Source organism: Corylus avellana, chromosome ca7 (genome assembly GCF_901000735.1).
Source record: "Corylus avellana chromosome ca7, CavTom2PMs-1.0".
NCBI lineage: Eukaryota > Viridiplantae > Streptophyta > Magnoliopsida > Fagales > Betulaceae > Corylus > Corylus avellana.
The window spans coordinates 3575403-3595427 of NC_081547.1; the positions used below are offsets into that span (position 1 = coordinate 3575403).

Genomic DNA, 20025 nt, shown 5'->3' on the forward strand with positions numbered 1-20025 from the left:
GAGAGAGGGGGAGAAATCGATGGCTCTTGTGTTGTATGCAGGTGCAGCCTCAACGAGGGATGACAGCGGAACAATTCAAGGCTTGGCTGCGCAGGTTTGACGCGGATCACGATGGAAGTATAGCCATGAGGAGCTAAAAGAGGCTCTGCAAAGCTTGAGAATTTGGTTTGGGTGGTGGAAGGCCCGTCAGGGAATGAAGGAAGCCGACTCCAATCACAATGGCCAAATAGACAACCCCAAGGAAATAGAGAAGCTTGTCAACTACGCCCAACAACGTTTGCACGTCAAAATTTATGGAGAATAGTTGGTCGGTCGGTCGTATTTCATGTTACATATGCATGCATGCGTCTGCTAGCTTGTTCTGATCAATCCACACTAGCTAGTAAGTATTAATTTGGGTTTTATTAATTCCATGCTTTTTGTGTTTGTTGAATAATGAACATCATTTCCCAAGCTTGAGTTGGCCGTATATTTATTGCTGATCAAATCACTTGATTAATTGTTTGTCTCTGCTCTGTTTTTTTCCCACTTGTATCTTCCTTCTACTTTGTTGATTATATAGGACTCAGAAAAAGCTTAGATGTGGCTAGAATTTGATAAAACATTTTGTGCAGGGTGCCAGAAGCAAAACCAATTATTACACCCAATTGATCATAACCACTCTAAATTTGACTATTCCCCGAGCAAAATTGTGAGTATTAAACACGATAAAAATTGAAAATATCCATAAATCATTTTTCTTCTGGGACAAGTTGGGCTTTGTGTAGATGTTAATCAATACAAATTCACAACTCAACCCAATTCAACCCAATCCAAAGTGTCAGATGAATAAGAGCACCGGTTCGGCCAGCAGGCGAGCGAGCCAATAAAATATTTTGATATGGGGCAAAAGCCGCAAAAATATAAAAGACTTTTTAGAGAAAAAAAAAAAAATTAATTTAATTTTGAGAGTTCAAAGAAATTTCTTACAATTTAACCTCTAAAAATAATGACTTGTCCCGTGTGAAAAAAATATGCGCTTTTTGAAAGACGGATTTATAGTTGTTTGTTTCTCATGCGGTTTGTAGAAAAAAGTTTCACCCTACTCATTCCTTGGGTTTTTAAGAAGGAATTTTCTATTCAAGTTATGGAACCCTACTCGAATAAAGGCTCTCTTTGTTATAGAATTACTTTTATATATTATAATTCAAAGCGTCTCTCACATAAATTAAGTACAATCTTAACTAAAGAGTCTAATGTATATAAGATAATACTTTCTCCTTACAAGCCAATTTTAAAAAATTGAATTCAACTCAAAACTTACATATAAGAACACTTATATATAATTTTTCCTTCCCAAAGAGGAGAGAAACTGTAGAGAATCACTGTCTGCAGTAATGCATTTGCACTCGCAGGTGGCTCGTACGCCGCGCTACTCGACTCAATGACGCGTTGTATAAATTGGTTCCAGAGACTACAAAAACGAGCCGCTCTTCCTTCAGATCTGTTATTTGGAAATGAGCCAATAAGTAGATAATTAAATTATACATTAGAACCTATAAAACAAGTTTTTTATTTAGAGTTTTTTTCTTTTTTAATGTTTTTCTGGGCAATTAGTTTCATAACCTTAAAAGGTTACTGCTAGCAAGATTGGAGACCAAATCGAGGTTAAAAAAAGAAAAAAAAAAAAAAAAAAAGCCCGAAAGCCCTGCACGCTCGATGGGAATCCACCACGTGGTGTATCCCTATTTGATTGACCAGTTGAAAAGGATTAAACTATGTGAGAGTGACAACCATGTCCTTGGAATACAAGTTAATGATATAATAATAGGGGTTCCTCCTAAAATCCTGATACACTCCACTTCCCCTTTATTCGTCGCACATGGATGTTTCCAGAAGATCTACAAATATTTGGTCAAAAAAGCAGTCCAATATTATGGAAAATTCAAACTATATATCGACTTCCCACCTGACTTGTGTCAGAAGTCTAAAATAACTTATAAAAAAATCAATCCACCAAGCCAACCCGATTGGATCGGTTTCGGATGCACGGGGATTTCAACAACCCCAAATTAAACCAATGCTTGCATTTGTACTACTTAAAAAAAAAGAAAAGAAAAGGCTTTCATTAGCAAAACTATTATTCTTTAATAATCTTTATTATCCTTTCCTGCCAATAAAAAAGAAAAAAGAAAAATAAAATTTTCTTTCCCTTTTTTAACAGGAAATTATTACCTATTAAGTAGCACTTAATATGTATTATTTAATTTTTATTTATCAAAGGCAACCTGGTCACGTGGTCCATTTGATCCGTCTGCATCGCCAGCTCATTCACTGCTAATTTACTTCTAAGTCAAAGCGCGGTCAACCAGACCAATACATGCCAACTGCCAAGCCTCTCTGGACTCTGCCACTGCGTCTCTCTCTTTCTCTCTCTCTCTCACACACAAAAAGATGAATTCTTCACTGTCCAATTTGATGACGTTCATCGTTGCATAGCCTCACATTTACTCACTTTCTTGTTTCGAAACAAAATAAATCTCCCTTTATATATATATGTTTGGACATTTACGGTGAGCGAGTAAAGTGTGCCATGCATGCTTCGATCATCACTGATTCACTGCAATATTGCTATTCTTGTGAATATTACCCACGTCATTATAGCGTTGCATTATGCATGCTAATCCTTTTAGAATCTTGTGAGTTTGCTCCTTCTGTCACATTTAAAACTGAATATCTGATGTGAAGATTTCTCGGAATCCATATATGACAAGTGTGAAGAAACTTTTGACCATGGTGAAGAAGATTACAGTAAAAAAGGCCACTTTTCTTGGAAACTTCGTAAAAGCTCTTCACCAATATTTCATTGCCTTATAAACAGAAAAATAGGGGGATTGGTTCAAACAAAAAAAGGGAACCTTTTTATTTGTTTATTTAATGGGAAGAATAAAAGAGAGGTTCTCAGCAACTTCGCAAACATCGAATGAAAACATTATATGATTTAATGGCCAATTTAACATGTCAAGACAAAACATCTTATCATGGCATGCGAATTGCGATGTGCATGAATGTCCAAAGAAACAGAGGAAAAAAAAGAAAAGAAAAGAAACATAAATCTCCAACCCCATAGGCCCTTTTAGATATAAATACAAATATATGGGTTGTAACAGTAGAAGAGGGGTCCCTACTCCTAGTAGAATTTATTAGGGTTTATTTTGGTTTCACTCTTTTTCATTTCATGTTGGTTTGAAAGTCCATGGCATGCTTAGACATGTACAACTCCGAGCATAAGGGTCACCACTGCGCTCCAATGAGCCCAAGAATCTCCTTCTCCAACGACTTTGTGGATATCCAGCAGGCCGCCAGCAGGCAAGAAAGGAGCTCCAGAGATGCGCCAGCGTCATCGGATTTCGAATTTTCCGTGACAAACTATTCCATGATGAGCGGCGCCGACGAGCTTTTCTTCAAGGGTAGGTTGTTGCCCTTCAAGGACAATTACAACAACCAAATGCAGAGGACCACCACTCTCAGGGATGAGCTTCTTGTTGATGACGACGACGAACACGTGTCGATGAGGCCGCCGAAGGGGTCGACACGGTGGAAGGGGCTTCTGGGTCTGAAGAAAACCCACATTGGGTCCAAGAAAGCTGACAAGGGTGAAGCGTCCGTCGAAAGAAGGCCTGATTTCGTTCGTGAGGAGGCCCATGTCAGCAAGGCTTCACAGGTGAAAAAAAAAAAAACACACACACACACACACACACACACACACTTATTTGCTTTTTTACTTTTTTGTATTTTTATTTTTGGGTTTGTCTCATTAATTTGCTTAATTCCTTCATTGATCGCAGGAGCTGTAGAACTAATGGGGTTCGAGTTACAGAAATGTGGAGATTGGGATATAGATACTTAAAAGGTGTGTGGCATTTTTTTTGGGAAGGAGAGGCTAGAGTGATAGTTTTCTGTTTGGACAAAACTTAGAGAGGGTCCTGATCTGATCTGAATTAGTAGGTTGGTTTTCAACTTTGGTGGATTTTTTTTCTTCTGAGCTTTCAACTTTGGTAGATGTTTGTCCGGTTTCGCTGCTTGGTGTAAAAAATGATTGCAGTTGAACTTGTCTCATGTTTTTTTTTTTTTTTTTCTTTTTTTTTCTTTCAATTTTGTTAGTAATTTTCTCCTTGTTCAATGGTGTTATGCATCTTCCTCTAAGATCTAATTGTACGTATCGCTCTAGCTTCTATGAATGGGGAGGTGGAAGAACTCTCCTTTTAGCATTTTGTGCACAGAAAGAGGGAGAGCCTCACCGAAGATGTTATTGTTAATTACTCCTACCTCCATGTGAGAAGATGACATCGCCAACATACTGAGATTCTAAGGTATCTTTTTAACTAGGAAAAAAATTAAAAAAGGGGTGTTCTGGGGAAGGGGTAGTTTGATAGGCAATGTGCTATAAATGTGACAGCTAAGCCACCGCTGTTCATAGTGTAAAAAATCAGTGTGGTGTGGGCCGTGTGGCAGTGCATTGGGGTCCGGTCCGTGACCAACATAAATGGTCTTACCCCATCCGGAAAGGAAAAGCATAGGTACTTTAAGAGCAGGCTCCAACTCACCGCCTTTATTTTTTTTTGGTCCAACTCACCTCCTTTGTTTCTCTCGTTCTACTTCTCTAGCTGTCAACTAATTGTGATTTCTTTTACCAGCATTTCCACCTTCAAAGGCTTTTTCTTTTTCTTTTTCTTTTTTTTTTAAGTGTAGGGGAAGGAGGAAACATGAACGAATAAGCATTATACCCACAACTAAAAAAGAAATCATATTTACTTCGTATGTATACCAAGAAGGTACAAAGGTTGAAACCCAACCCAACGCCGTAGTAGAATCGGGACTAAGCACTCACTCTCTCTCTCTTAAGGGGAGATGAGAAAAATTGATACATTTTCCAGTTTCGACAGTAAAGCAGTCATTTGCTCATGAAAAGACGCTACTGTTACACATGGGAGAATAGAAGCACAATAAAAATGGTAGGCAAGCAAGCCAGTAAAGTTTCTCTCCACCACATGCATGGTGTTCAACTATTGCGAGTATCTAAAGCTCCTTCTCACACAGCTCCTACAATAGCAACATATTAATGTTACTAACTGTTAGTTATGTCAGAAATTTATCAAATCATACAACAAAGCATGGCTGGTCTTGTTGTTTTAAGATACAGCGGGAGATTAGAAAAAAAATATCCACAATGCATAACTGATAACACAAAAATATATACATTTGGCGCTTAGCATGGACATTGTCACCATGGAGCGGTAGCCTCTACCTGGAACTTGAACTCGTAGCTTTCAGCTTTCGACTTCATGTTATCAATATAGGCACCAAATCCGTAACAGGCTTCCTTTAATTCCGATAGTTTTGCTTCAATATTCCTTATTTCATCTTCTGCGCAACCTTGTTCAGTTCTAGCTTCGAAGTACCTCCTTGTATTTGTGGCACTTTCTGATTCATAGGCAAGGCTTATAACCCGCCGGAGCCGAGAACGTAAGAACCTTACATTCATGCCTAAATGCTCAAAGGCTTGCAAAGTCTTGTCCCAAGCAGAAAATTCCTCTCGAGAGGTGGTAAGCTTGCTAGCTTTTATGGCATCGGCAATATTGACAGTCTCGGAAATAATCCCAACAACCAAGATAAAATTGATGCCGTTTACTAGACTGTCATGAAGAAATGCCTTCTGACTATAGCAGAGCTTGTAGTATTTCTTCCGAACATCCTCAGAGAACTCAGAATCCATACAAATTCCATCTACTAGAATGCAGAAATTCTTAAAACTTTTGATGTCTTTGAACTGGATAGCTGGATCCGGCAACTTAAAGTCTTCCAAAACTTCCGAAACAACCTCCTCACTTTCGTTTTCAGATTGTTCTGCTGGCGGTCCAAGGTTAGGAACAGATCTCGGCGGGTCAGTCTTTTTCTTCTTTTCTAAGAGACCATGAGGCTTTGGCCGTTTCCTCTTGGTATTACTGGAACCTATTGTACCCATCCGCACCCAAGAAGAAACGTTAAAATAGTACAAAATGAAATGTTAACTTCCTGAGATGCATGGATGATACTAAAACTTTAAACATAGACATAAGAACTTGCCTGCAGAACTTTGTTTTGTCTGAGCATCCAAATTTAGTAGCACAAGAGCCCCATCCACTTCAGTTAAATCATTTGGTCTTATTATGTAAACCTACGCAAAAGATTGATATACATTACAAACAGTTATCCTAGATCTGAATTATCATTATAACAAAAGAAACAAAAGTATCTTGAAATATCAATTTTCTCCTGCAGATAGTCTCAGTATGAGAAAGCTACAGATTAGCAAAATTAAAAAACTTAAAATTACTCTCTCTCTCTCGCTCTCTCTCATCAATTATAATGCACTCTAACTATGTGGGGATGGGTCCCTTAAAGTAGCTTTTCCTAAATTATCCAATATTGCTCGTTTTAAGGATGCTTCTACGGTAGATTATTTGGAGTTTTTTAGTGATTCTCATTAATGGAAAGTTAATTTTATAAGAGCAGCGCAGGACTAGGAAGTGGATTTCTTTACTTTGTTCTTCAATTTGTTGTGCTCTGTGCTCCTTCTGATTGAGACGGGGCAGTGAAGACAAGCTCTGTTGGGCCTCTTCCAAGAAAAGGTTGTTCAACGTAGGATAGTTCTATAATATCCTATCTCCCCATGATAGGACTCATGTTGCTTAGAAGAATACTAGGCAGAAAAAGGTTTCCTTGAATGTGACGTTCTTTGCTTGGTCGGCCATAGTAGGGAAGATTCTCACTACGGATAACATAAAGAAACAATGTATCATGGTGATAGATTGGCGTTATATATATAAGAAGAGTGAGAAATCTGATGATCGCCTTTAACTCTATTGTGTGGTTGCTAGTGCCTTATGGGATTCTATTTTCACTCTTTTTGGGTTAGACCGGGTAATGCCTAGACTTGTGGTAGATCTCTTCACATGTTGAAGAGGTAAGTTTGGTAGTCTTCATAGAACACCATTGTAGAAGATGGTTCTATCCTGCATAATTTGGTATTTTGGTGTATCGATCTTGAGAGAAAAAAATGACCATAACTTTGAAGACCGCAAAAGGATGGTGGTGGAATTAAATACTTTTTTTTTTTAATACCTTATACCACTGGATGGCTGCCTATGATTACTTTCATATTTTTAGCTTTCATTCTCTCTCTCTCTTTTTTTTTTTTTTTCCTTTTTTTGCTGGTTAGGTGTTTGGAAAGCTTATCCTTTGAACAGACCAAAACCAGCGGAGCTTTCATGTTCCTTAGAAATACACAGGCTAAAGTGGCAGTATGTTTCTTGTTTCCATTGTGATTAAGGATCATGGATTAGAATACTTGATGCACTCTCATCCCTCAGGAATCATTTGCTTTATATCCAAAATTCTAAGACTATTTATTGTAATTATGGAAGGAAACATTTTTATTAGGGAAAATTACAGTTTACCCCCCCAAAGTTGACAGCGTTTTTCAATTCGAACATCAAAGTTCCAATTTTTGCAATCCACCCCCACAAAGTTCCAATTTTTTTCAATTCGACCAATATCATCCCAAAATTCCCATATTGCCCCTAATTTATTTATTTTTTTTATTTTTTATGAAAACGAAAACAAATTTGGGGGTGCAAAAATGACTAGATGACCAAAGAGCCACCCCGAATTTTTTTTATAAAAAATAAAAAAATAAAAATTATGGGCAATATGAGAAGTTTTGGATAAAATTGATCAAATTGCAAAAATTTGAAACTTTGGGGGAGTGGATTTCAAAAATTGAAACTTTGGTGATCGAATTGAAAAACGCTGTCAACTTTGAGGGGGTAAACTGTAATTTTCTCTTTTTATTATTTTCTGAACATGCATCACCTTTCCCACCCTCAACTATATGGTTTTCTTTTAAACATTTCTAACATATCCCTCAATCTTCCTAACATGCCAGGCTTGTTACTTTGACCAATGTTCACTCCATTCACATGTAAATAAGACTACACAAGATACAATGAATTTCCATACATTAACTCATAAAATTATTTAACGATCATATCATCTTGACATGTTATAACAATATCTAGAAGTTCCAAACAGACATTTACAATATAAATATAATTAAAAAAAAAATGTAAATCATCACCTTAAATTTGGTAGGTTCAACTAATTGGAAGACCAAAACATCTCCCTCGAGCAATTTGTGTGCAGCAGAAAACTGTCTCCAACCAGCACTCAATCCAGTCTTGCATGCAATGTATTTCAACTCATATTGTTTTCTAGATTCATCTTCCAAAATGACTGTAGTATCCTTACCTGGTAAGTATGCCTTACAGAACGCCCCGGGAAGCCCCTGTTATTTTGTTTTATAAAAAAAGAAAAAGAAAAAAAGACATAAGCTAGATATGTATAGTTTCATAAGTAGTATTATTAACAGGATTGGGGTTTTCTAGATTTTTTAGATAATTTCATGGTGGAGTTCTTGAAATCTTAACCAAAATGGTTGGAATTTTGTCATTTTGGTGTTTATCACCCTTAGAGAATCCTGAAATTTTCTTTAATTGATTGTATATCAGAAAGTTGTATGTTAAGATGGCAAAATTTGAACCAATTAATTTAAGACAAGCATTAGGATTTCAAAAATTCTACTGTATGATTATTACCCTAGTAAATATAAATATTTTCTAGAGAATCCTCATTGTAATCAGCCTAGTTCAAATTCGTGCAATTTTAACAAAGCTCACCATCCAAAAACAACTAGCAACATGTGATCTGACCAAAGATTTGACAAAGCTAGGGTATTCTTGTGGAAGATTCAACCGAAGTTCCTCAGCTTCAAATACCGCCGATGACCTGGCTCCACCAAGTCCATCCGCAGCTTTACCTTTCATAGAGCTTCAAGTAAAGCATAGCACAGAACCAGCATTGTCACAAAGCATATCCACCAAATGCAAGCACAAATCATTGAAGCACATCAAAATTAAGCATCTAAGAGACCTTACTAACCTTATCACAGCCTTCATTGCCTGACTTGTCACAGCCTGCTCAGCATTTACAAAATTTTCCAATTAATCAACAACTCCAGTTTGTAAAAACAAGAATTCGCTCTCATTTATGCGATTTTCGTTCCAGAAACAAAACTTTCACATAAAAGAAACTGATTCTTGAATGTGATCTCCATTCTAATGACGAAACCAATATAAAGAGCCATAATCTTCGCAAACCAAACAACGCATTTCATTGATTCGAATCAGACACTACTACACACATTTGAAGCAAATGAAACGCTTACATGCTTAACCATCGATTCCGGACGCTCTTTCTTGAAGCTCGAGAGCGCTTCCTTTTTATCCATTGGCTTCTTTTGCTTGGCCTGTCAACAATGCACCAAAGCTACCACCAAATTATGAAACGAAACGGTAATAACAAAAACACACACAGACACAGAGAGAGATTGGAGCTTAACCGTGGAGGAAGAGGGCCTGGACTTGGGATTGGGAGACCTGTACAGCTCCGCCAGAATTACGTCGTCCACGTCCGTGGATTTCATCATGATCTCCTCCTCCTCCCACGACGCCGTTTCCATCGGTTCTCCCCTCACCTTCTCTCCCTTTTCCCTCTTGACCACTCGATCCATAATCACAAACTTCTCGGCAACAAATGTAAGTAAAACGGGACTAGAAATTGATTTTTTGGAACCTGAAAGAGAGAGAGAGAACCGTAACGTTCGTGCGTCGTGACCTTTATTGCCTGCCTGGCATTTCGGGTATATATATATATATATATGCGCGCAAATCCGCTGGAATATTTAAGATACGAGCAAATTTCCCCTGTATTTAAATTCACGTATATTTTTAATTTATATATACATTTTAAAAATGTAAAATAAAAATCAACATATATTAATTTAATAGATTAAATTTAATTTTTACGAATACTATAAATATAAATGATGATTATTGATGTTTACACAACCTTTAACAGTGAGATTTAGTGGCATAATCTATTTTTTGTTTGGAAGGGCCGGGCGTTATCGCACGGTTTCCGCGGCAAGAGTGTCTGTTTAAAACAGAATCTGAGTGGGTTTGGCTCCAAGTGGACGCGCGGAAGACATTTTTAACTGCTCTTGAAGATCTGTAACTTTTTTGGAATGTTGTAACTGTCTCTCTCTATTTCTGAATAGGACAGCCATTTTACCGTGGTTGTAAACCCTTTTTTTTAAAATTTTTTTTTTTTACATGTCTACACAAATGAAGGAAGATGAGAATTCGAACTAATGACCTCTGTTTCATGAAGCGTAGTCCACTGCCGATTGAATTACCCCTTGAGGACTGTTGTGGTTGTAAATTACAGTAACTAGCAATGTAACAAAAAATGTTCCACATCAAGCTCAATAAAATGACTAAGGATTTGTGGAGCTAGAAAAATGAGTGTAGCTCAATAAATCCTTATTTATATTAATAATAAAGTAATATTGTTCTCTCTTTTTTGGGAACAGAAAAAGTAGATAAATAAATAATATTTTAAATAAAAAAGTGAAAGTGAATAACTAAATTATGGAGTCGAATGTAAGTTATTTGAAAAAGTTGATAGCTAAAATAAAATTAAAAAAAAAAAGTATTTTTAAGCTAAATGTTTGTTGAGTCGAATATGATTTATGAGTGCTTTTAGGTTAATAAAATGACAATAAATGACTCTTAAAAATATTTAAAAAATATGTGAAATATGATACTTGTTACTAGGTTGAAGGAAATTTATGTCCAATAAAAATTATTTTTTTTAAAAAAAAAACAGAGGTTGAAGTTATTTACCTGGGTTTGGGCCGATGACATTGTGGTTTGCGTGAAGCTGCAAATTCAACATCTACTGGGCTCCGAAGAGTCAATGGGCCCCTTAATGGTATTTCCCAATCCAATGAGAGATTATCCTAAAAAATGCGTATATTTATTTGAAATGATCATTTTATCTACTTTTAATCAAATAAATGATCTATAGTTGTCAATATATGTTTTAGTAATAAAAATGTAGAGGTTCTCTGGGGTAGCCTCAACTGGTGAGGGTGTATGTTCCCTATAATCCCTACATTATTGTCCAAGGTCTAAATTTTCTTATTGATTTATCTGTAGGTCAACTCAAATGTTCGAAAATTTCAATCTCTTAGTTAATATTTTGTTGACCAATCCTTCTTGATTCACATCTTTATTAAAATAAAATAAAAGTCTAGCTTTGTAACTCCTTACACACACAAAGATCCTGGAAATATATGCATATATAAGCATATTGTTGACAGAAATTAAATTAAAAATAAAACCACGTTTTAAAATCATTATCAAACACTTAAAAAATTAAATAGAAAAAAAGGAAGGTGGGTCAAAATAAAGAGAAGCAGAAAATGCCAAAGGAGTAGGAAATACTTGACGTGGTAATATTCCTCCGCCACGCAAATGCGGAGTTGACCCCATTCCCAGTCGGATCAATGGCAACGAGGTGGAAGTAAGATGTCCCTTTTCACAATTGATTTTCTGCCTTTTCTATTTGGGTTCTCCCAATTTTTTCATCCTCGTAATCATTTTTTTTTTTGGTAACAATCCTCGTAATCATTAACTACCAAAAGAAATTAAAGAATCATCAAAAGTACTAAACTCCATCGATATATGCCAAATTCCTCTGGTTGTTCACATTTTTTAAATGGTATTTTTATTTTTTAAAAAAATATTTTAATCTGACATAAATCTTTTTGAGTATTTTGTGAATTCTTTCAATGTTTTTGTTTTTGTCTTTTTTTTAAAAAAAAAAAAAAAAGAAAAAAAATATATTATCAAACAATGTCAAATCAATCTTACCCTTTTTATATTTTCTTTTCTAAGCCCATAGTAATCGGAAGAGGATTTTTATAAACTAGTTGTTCGAATTTTATAAAAATTTAATTAACTTAAAAGATGGAAGTGCACGGCTCACCTATTCTGAACATTTTAAATAAGTGGGTGCGAATTTATGTAAAATTAAAAAAAAAAAACTAATTTGAGGATCCCAATCCTCACCAATCACCCCTAACTACCAGAGTGTCAAGGTAACCTGGGCTGAACTGGACCCAAAGACCCAAAAAGTTTATGTCAAAATCAAACTCAATATTCTTATTTTTTACATCACATTAATCACTTTTTATTACTATTTAAATAAAAAATCATTACAAAACAAATTTTTTCACTTTTTAATACAAAATATTTTTATTTTTTTTTGTCTCACATTAATTAATTCTATTACAATTCCGGTCATTTTCTTTTTTTTCAAGCCATTCGCCAAACACACCATAAAACCCTAAACGCATTATTGTGGGCCAGCCAGCCTTTGTGGCATTTTCCGACATGTTTGAGCGCTGTCTAGGTGGCTATTCCCTCCTGAGCTCCCAAAAGCCCCATCAAAACGGTTCGTCAAAAGGCGTTTTATGTGCATATGTTATTTGCAATTGCACGCCACATAGTACATGCATATATTTGACCAGGGATTCGGTAGTACCACATGGCCAACAGCTTAGGACCTATATATAAAAAGCTAAAAAGTTTTTTTCTTAAAGAAACAATAAGAGAAAGTATCACAAAGGTGATAGTTGCATGTAATAATGCTATACAGCCTCAATAAGAGCCGTTGGATTCGAGTTCTGGTGATGGTGGCATGTGATTTGTACTACGTTGTCAAGAGCTCACAGGTTAAGTCCTGCAACGACGGCGCAGGGAAGGAACGAACAAACAACTTTGCTCCAAATATAGTTTCATTTTCTTATATATATATATATGTGCAGTGAGTATTGTTTCCTAAAATCCTGGTGTAATTGATTCTTATTGGGTTTCGGGTCTTGTTCTCTTTTTTTGTCACCTTCTTGCAGCACACGTCTCTCCTGTCGCTTTCTATCTGTCTCATATATCGATAGTTCTTGTACCTTCTGTTAACTTCCAATTTTAGTTGCGCTTAATCGTTTTCAGAAGCTGTTGTTGTCAATTTTTGGTCAGTAATATCTGTTTCATGGTGCTATATATTCTTGTTCATGCGATCTCTGGGGTATGGATTTGCCACCCTCTTTTAGCGGATGGCTGAGGATCCTCTATGTGGTTTTTGCTTTCTGCTCTGCTCTGTGTCTGGGTGCTCTCAAAGGTTCCCCTTTCTCATTCCTTTTTCAGTTTTATTGTTGTATTTTTTATTTTATTTTATTTTTTTTTAATTTCCTTGCATTTTTTGATATCATCAATTTATGGTGTATTTTGTTTTGTGGTTCTAAGTTCTAATCTCTCTGTTGGATTTTTTATTTTTATTTTTATTTTTCATGTGAATTTGATAATGGGTTCTTCAAATCTTTATTGGTTTTTCATTAAGTGTTGCAGGTTTACTCGTGGGTCCTATTGCTGGTCTAATACTGGTAATAGGGAATGTTGGGGTAATTCTTGGTATGTTTCCTGCACATGTTGCCTGGACAGTTTACAGCCTTATAAAGTAATTACCTTTCAAACTCCTTTTTAAGAATCTCTTCAATAACTGTATCTTCCTGTAGTGATTCTAATTTAGGTTATTATATGGTTTTTGAATTTTTTTTTTACCTGATTCAGCAAATGGTGTGGGGTGTGGTAAATACAGGACTAATAGATTTGATGCACCGCTTAAAGTTGCTATCTTGATAGCTTTACCAGCCTTATTTGGATTATGGCTGGGTCTAAGCATTGCTGGGAGTGTTCTTGTGGGAGTCGGCTATGGGTTCTTCACTCCCTGGGTTTCTACCTTTGAGGCCTTCAGGCATGACAATGAGTCCAAGAAATTCTCACATTGTATTGTGGTAAAGTTTTGGACAGGCCTTTTTCGTTTGAGCTTTCTGTCGCTTTTTGCTTGTTCTTTTTGTTTCTGAAAGAAAGAAATCGACGTTTGTATTAATTACATCAATGAATTCTTAGGATGGAACATGGGGAACCATTAAAGGAAGCTGTACTGTGGTCAGAGACTTTGCAGATATATGTTTTCATTCATACCCACTTTACTTGGTGGAATTACGTGAATCTCCTGCTTCAAATGAACTTCGAACACTTAGGTAATGGTGCTGTAATTGATGATATTAACTATAGTCCTTTTTCTTTTGCAATTCAGAAATAACATCATATCTTATGTTATGTTCCAATTGGTTCCTGAGACTTGGGAGTATATTTTTATTAGGTGCTGCTGAAAAACTACGGGAGATTGTTTGTAACTTTTTCAACGGTCAAGATTTAATTTCAAGTTTTCCATAAGAAAGAGAGAGAGAGATTAAATCTAAACTGTTGAAAAAATTACATGCAATTTCCAGTGATTTTTTTTTAGTACCTAAGCCAAATCCTTCAATTGAGCTTAAATTAGTTTGGAGCCCAAACCAGCATAGGAATTAAATATATGTTGCTCTTACTTTCTTTTCTATGCAACCAAATGGAACACAAGTTTAAAGGTTAACTTTATATTGTTGGAAAAATGATGAAAACAAAATATTGGGGGGTTGAGTTGATCATCCTTATTGAAAGCAGCAAGGCTGTCAGAACTTACTCTTTGGAACTATCTTACAGGTTTATTCATATACCTGCATGTATCACTGCTGGGTTGATGGGACTGATCGTGGACATTCCTCTTTATACTGCAATTGCTATTGTAAAGAGTCCATATATGTTGTTCAAAGGCTGGTTCAGACTGGTACATGATCTAATTACCCGAGAAGGCCCATTTCTTGAAACAGCTTGCGTCCCCATTGCTGGTTTGACAATCCTTTTGTGGCCAATTGTTGTTACGGCGAGCATCTTAATGGCGGTTTTTTCGAGCATTTTTGTTGGATTGTATGCATCAGTTATAGTATATCAGGTTTGTTTGTACTTTGGTGTAATCCTTTATATTCAAACCTTGGCCTTTTAGTGCTATTAAACTTACCCATAAACTTTCTTGTGGATATAGGAAAGATCTTTCCGGAGAGGTGTAGCTTATGTGATTGCAATGGTTGCTGAATTTGATGAATACACAAATGATTGGCTTTATCTTCGAGAGGGGACTATTCTTCCAAAGTAATCATTTTCCCCTTTGTTCTCCAAAGTGTTTTATCATTCCCATTAAGCTAAACTGCTAGAATTCCTTTTTTCTTTTTTCTTTTTTCTTTTTTTCTTTTTTTTTTTAAAAAAATTTTAACGCTGATAATCACATCGTGTGCAGCCAGGCCCCTGTATCGAAAGAAATGTGTCCCTCAATCATCTGAATTTTCTTTTAGAGGAAATCACATGAATGGAGGCATAATAGGTTCTTTTTCTACAGAAGCACCTGCAATGCTAGTGCCAAGTATAGCCCATTCAAGATCAGTTATGGAGACCATACAAGAAGTAAAAGTGGTGCAGGTGGGCTTTTATATTGTGAGGCAGATGTGTGGCTTTCCTAGATTTTATTTTATATTTTGACTGTGTTATTCAATAGTTACTTTCTTCCTCATTTTGATAAAGCTTGACTTGTACAGAATATAACTTTGACTAGTACAGAATATAACTTTGACTACAGAGATATCTGATCATAGGAAAGGAACACCATATCAAAATTCTTACTATTTTGTTATTCTGAATAGAGAAAGGTAACTTAAGAGAAATTTGTTTACCAAGAGTTTTGTTTGAACACTAGCAATGTGATTTATTCTTCAAAGAATCCAGTCTCACAAAGAAGCTCTTTGACTGGTAATACCAATTATAACAAGTTCTAAATCATCATCAAACTGCATATTCCTAAATAAATAAGAGTGCCTCAAGTTAAAAATGGCAGAGGCATCTTTCTGAATTATAAAAGAGCTATTTGGGAATTAGCACTCTAGCTTGTTATATTAGAAGATGAATGAAACAATTTCTTGTGTTTTTTTTTTTTTCCCAAAATGCAACAGATCTGGCAGAGTATGATGAGGTCCTGTGAAATGAGGGGGAAGGAACTTTTGGATGCTGATGTAATTACACCAGCTGACCTCTATGAATGGGTGAGGGCAAAGAATAGTGATGAAGCAGCCGTTATTAGTGTTGGTTTGCCTTGTTATTCTCTCTTGCAGGCTCTTCTCCACTCTATCAAAGCCAATTCGGGTGGTTTGTTGCTTCTTGATGGTGTTGAAGTAACCTACTTGAATAGACCAAAGGACAAATTGTTGGACTGGTTCTTTAATCCTGTAATGGTCTTAAAGGAACAGATTAGTGTCATAAAATTAGAAGAGGATGAGGTGAAGTTCTTGGAGAATGCAGTTCTATTTGGAAGCAATACACAACGTATGGAGGCTTGGCAAAATGGCAGTTTAGCACCTCAAGATGCTCTCAGAGCTGCTCAAATCCAGGGCATTACTAGAAGGTATAAACTCTTTCTTCATTTCAACTCCACGTAGTTAGAGCAGCAAAACTTCCAATATACTTGTGCCTTTTAAGTTCATGTCTTCTTAACAACTGTTTGATTGTTGCAAAATTATAGAAAAAAACAATGAAACTGTCTAGAACTTCCTTTGTTGTGATGTTGTGTTAAATCACCATTTATCCCAAAAGCTCAAGTTAATATGAAATGATAAATTTAATCATTTATTTAATATCCTAACACTTCCCCTCAACAAATGAGACACAACATGTGAAATATTTATCTAAAATTGGGATGAATTCTAGAGTCAAAGTTCGAACTCATACCTCTACTTTTATACTATGTTAAATAACGACTTATCCCAAAAGTTTAATCCAACAAAAAATGATAAAGTTAATCATTTAATAAATATTTTAACACGTCAAAGCATGCAGTGGGAACAAAACTTAGGAAGCCTAACTGGAATCTTCTGGAATTGCACAGCAATTAAATGGAGATAATTAATGATTTTCACCTTGCTGTCACTTTGTAAGCCTTGAGCGATAGGATTTTGGCCAAGAAAATGGAGCTACTCTGTCTTCCTCCCTCCCAACTGCTTTAATCCAAATGCAGCTAATGCAGAAAATGGAATTATCACTCCATATGATGTAGAACTTGAAAAAGCAACTGAAGAGATCTTCTCTTACTCTGTTTCTTCTCCTAGTTTAATGTATTCTAATAATATTATACTTTGGCAGGATGATTGGAATGATAAGAAGTGTATCAAAGTTTCCTACTTACAGGAGAAGATTCCAGCAAGTTGTGAAGGGTCTAATCTCGTATTCCCTAGAGAAGGAGCGTTCTAGCAGATCAACTTCATTATGTTCAATTGCTTCATTTTAAGATATGTAGGATATGATGAACTCAAACCTATGCCTTCTGCTCTTTGTCAAATTGCTTTTAGCCTGCCAATTTCTTTAGGTTTCTCAATTGCTGTAGAAACTTATTAAGTTTGGAAATTATTGATACTGAGCAACCATTAAGAACATGCCATTGAAAATGCAAAATGCATGATAAGAGACAAAAGCTTAATCATTAATGTGACACCTCAAAAAGATAAGTTTTACAAAATGTCCGTAAATACTAGGTAAGACATGTTTTATTTTCGAGTGATAACGTAAATGTGATTAACGCGCTTGTTCTTTGGTTGTTACAATTAATCAGTTTAGATGAGAAGCTTGTGCGTGACACCTAAGATCTACACTGATCTTTTTGAATTTCGTAGCATATAAAGAAGCAATTTATTCAATCATTACAAATTTTACCGATGAATATGTTGTTCAAAAGTGAGAATCATACTAGAGCAAGAGCTTTAGAGTAGTTTTTCCAAACGCTAAACGGAATAGAGAAGTGTTACTTATTTCTAATTTTATTCTTAAAAGTTGTTCTCAAATAATGTGTCAACATTTCATGAGATTTATTATTTTGATAAATGTGTAACCAACTCATAGGATGGTAACACATCATTTGGGAACTAACTTTTGTATAAAAAATTTGAGATGTTTAGCATTTCTCAACAGAATTAACTGTTTGTAACACATTTGCCTTTTCCTTTTGTTTTGGGGGTAAATGGGCCATGGCATCTTGGCCCAATTTTCCAGAAATCGGGCTTGAAAACTTGGGTTAAATCACCCACAGAAGCGAAGTTGTAATGACGGTAGACAGACTGTATTGTGTTTTGGGCCTCGTGAATATACCAAGACACAAGATTTGGGCCACTGGGTTTTCTTTGTTTGTTGGTATCCGGTTTCCCGAAGTTACACGACGGTGACGTTCAGTGACCCAATTCACCCAATAAATGAAAGAAAACAAAACTGTCGTTTAGGTTCTTGGATTGTTGTGACAGATCAGAGATGTGGGCCATCTTCAGCGTTTATATCGGGGGCGGCGATGGATCAGAGCCATCAGCCTCTTTCTTTTTTCCTCCAAACTTCTGGCTCTCTTCATCTGCTGGTTTATCTTATAAATTAATTGACATAAGCTTCCGAAATGGTCCAAGCTTCGGAAATTTTGGTAGCTAGCGTTGTAGTCCAGTTAACTTTTTTTTTTTTTTTTTTTTTTATGCGATGAAAAGGAAAAGACGGAATTAGCTTTTGAGTTTCATACAATTTCTTTAGTTCTATGTAACCAAAAAAAAAAAAAAACAAAGCACTGCCAAAGAATAATTGGTTCACTTTAAATTGTAATGTTTCCGGATATGTGTATTATATTAGGACTGATAATTGATCATAATTCTTTATAAAGTGTGCTCCACAAGGACAGTTTTTTATATATATATATAATTTTATTATACTAATTTGGGTTCTTAATCTTGAAACTCGAGATTCCGTTTCTGAATTTTTAGTTCGAATTCTTTAAAATTCAGCAGAAATTGTAGAGTAGCTACTAGCTAGCAAGGAACAAGTTGAAGCTGAAAGCAAGAAAATCTGAAAGGGAACAGCTGTGTTTGGCAAAGGGCCCGACCAGACCGGATCCGACTCAAAAATTCAAAAAATTCTTCTCAAAATCAACATCAACATTATTATTTTTTACATCATACCAATCACTTTTTATTACTATTCAAATAAAAAAATTATTACAAAACAATTTTTTAATTTTTTTATAAAAAACTTTTTTTTTTTTTTTTTCTCTCCTTTTTCTCATTCCATTATCAAACACAGTTGTTAACATTGGGGTCCCACAAGACCAAACAAAATGGCTCATCGGGGCACCAGATCCAAGAGAAATGCAATGACGCCACCTTGGGTTGCTTAGTGCCTACCGTATATACCTTATGCCTCTGCATGTCACATGCATTAATCCTTTTATTTGGTTGCGAGTGGCAAGATCTTAATTATGGCGGCCGCTATGTCATCTGTTTTTGTGTGATAAATAAATAAAATTTGCACGATTTAGGCATACTCTCGTAATTGAGTAATGCTATAAGTTTTCTTAGAGTATTTTTAAAGTCATCACAAATGTGATATAACTTTTAAAATTACTGTTAAATTTGAGATGTCATTTATTGATTTTTGATATATTGGTGATTTGAAAAACCACATCACATTTAGAATGACTCTAGGAAGATTCTAGGAAGATTTATAGCATTACTTCTCAAAATTAGGAATCTCTCCATTTCATTTGAACTGAAGAATATCAGTTAATTATAATGAAAATGTATTTTTGTCCCTCAAAAAGTGAAAAGACAAAAATACAATTTCCAAATTTCACTATAACTAACAGGATATTATTAAATAAATGTATGTTTACGCAACTTATTGATTGCTTTTTCCTTTTTTTTTTCTTTTTTTTTTTTGAAAAAAGTTAGGAGTACTTGAGAGGGAGAGGGAGAGGGAGAGCGAGAGAGAGAGGGAGTATTTATTTCTTTTATTTGGATTTAATAAACAATAGGAAGAGAGAGAGACAGAGAGAGAGAGAGAGAGAGAGAGAGTATTTATTTCTTTTATTTGGATTTAATAAACAATAGGGAGAGAGAGAGAGAGAGAGAGAGTAAATATCATACACAATAACACAAAGGACGACTGATATTTCCATTGATGCTTCTGCACCCTCTTGAATGGGAATAATAAGATGAGGCAAAATGGCCCCCTTTTCTATGATACATCAATATACTTCAAT

At 35.5% G+C, this 20025-nt stretch overlaps 3 protein-coding genes across 3 annotated transcripts; 2 read left to right on the forward strand and 1 right to left on the reverse strand.

The window, feature by feature from the left end:
• Window positions 1-3146: 3146 nt before the first annotated feature.
• LOC132188347 (uncharacterized) lies at window positions 3147-4295 on the forward strand. The gene is made up of 2 exons (XM_059602771.1): window positions 3147-3703; window positions 3828-4295. The coding sequence occupies exons 1-2, from the start codon at window positions 3236-3238 to the stop codon at window positions 3834-3836; spliced, it is 477 nt and encodes a 158-aa protein (XP_059458754.1). The 5' UTR covers window positions 3147-3235; the 3' UTR covers window positions 3837-4295.
• A 612-nt stretch (window positions 4296-4907) lies between these two features.
• On the reverse strand, window positions 4908-9708 carry LOC132188473 (B3 domain-containing protein Os01g0234100-like). Its single transcript, XM_059602932.1, has 8 exons — window positions 9479-9708; window positions 9305-9385; window positions 9019-9053; window positions 8757-8907; window positions 8159-8365; window positions 6106-6196; window positions 5288-5991; window positions 4908-5082 (listed from the first exon to the last, which is right to left on the reverse strand). Exons 1-8 carry the CDS (start codon window positions 9647-9649, stop codon window positions 5059-5061), a joined length of 1464 nt encoding a protein of 487 aa, XP_059458915.1. The 5' UTR covers window positions 9650-9708; the 3' UTR covers window positions 4908-5058.
• A 3235-nt stretch (window positions 9709-12943) lies between these two features.
• Window positions 12944-17401, forward strand: LOC132187625 (uncharacterized membrane protein At3g27390). Its single transcript, XM_059602001.1, has 9 exons — window positions 12944-13161; window positions 13389-13497; window positions 13639-13834; window positions 13950-14083; window positions 14586-14874; window positions 14965-15071; window positions 15221-15395; window positions 15923-16371; window positions 17106-17401. The coding sequence occupies exons 1-9, from the start codon at window positions 13071-13073 to the stop codon at window positions 17248-17250; spliced, it is 1695 nt and encodes a 564-aa protein (XP_059457984.1). The 5' UTR covers window positions 12944-13070; the 3' UTR covers window positions 17251-17401.
• Window positions 17402-20025: the final 2624 nt, after the last annotated feature.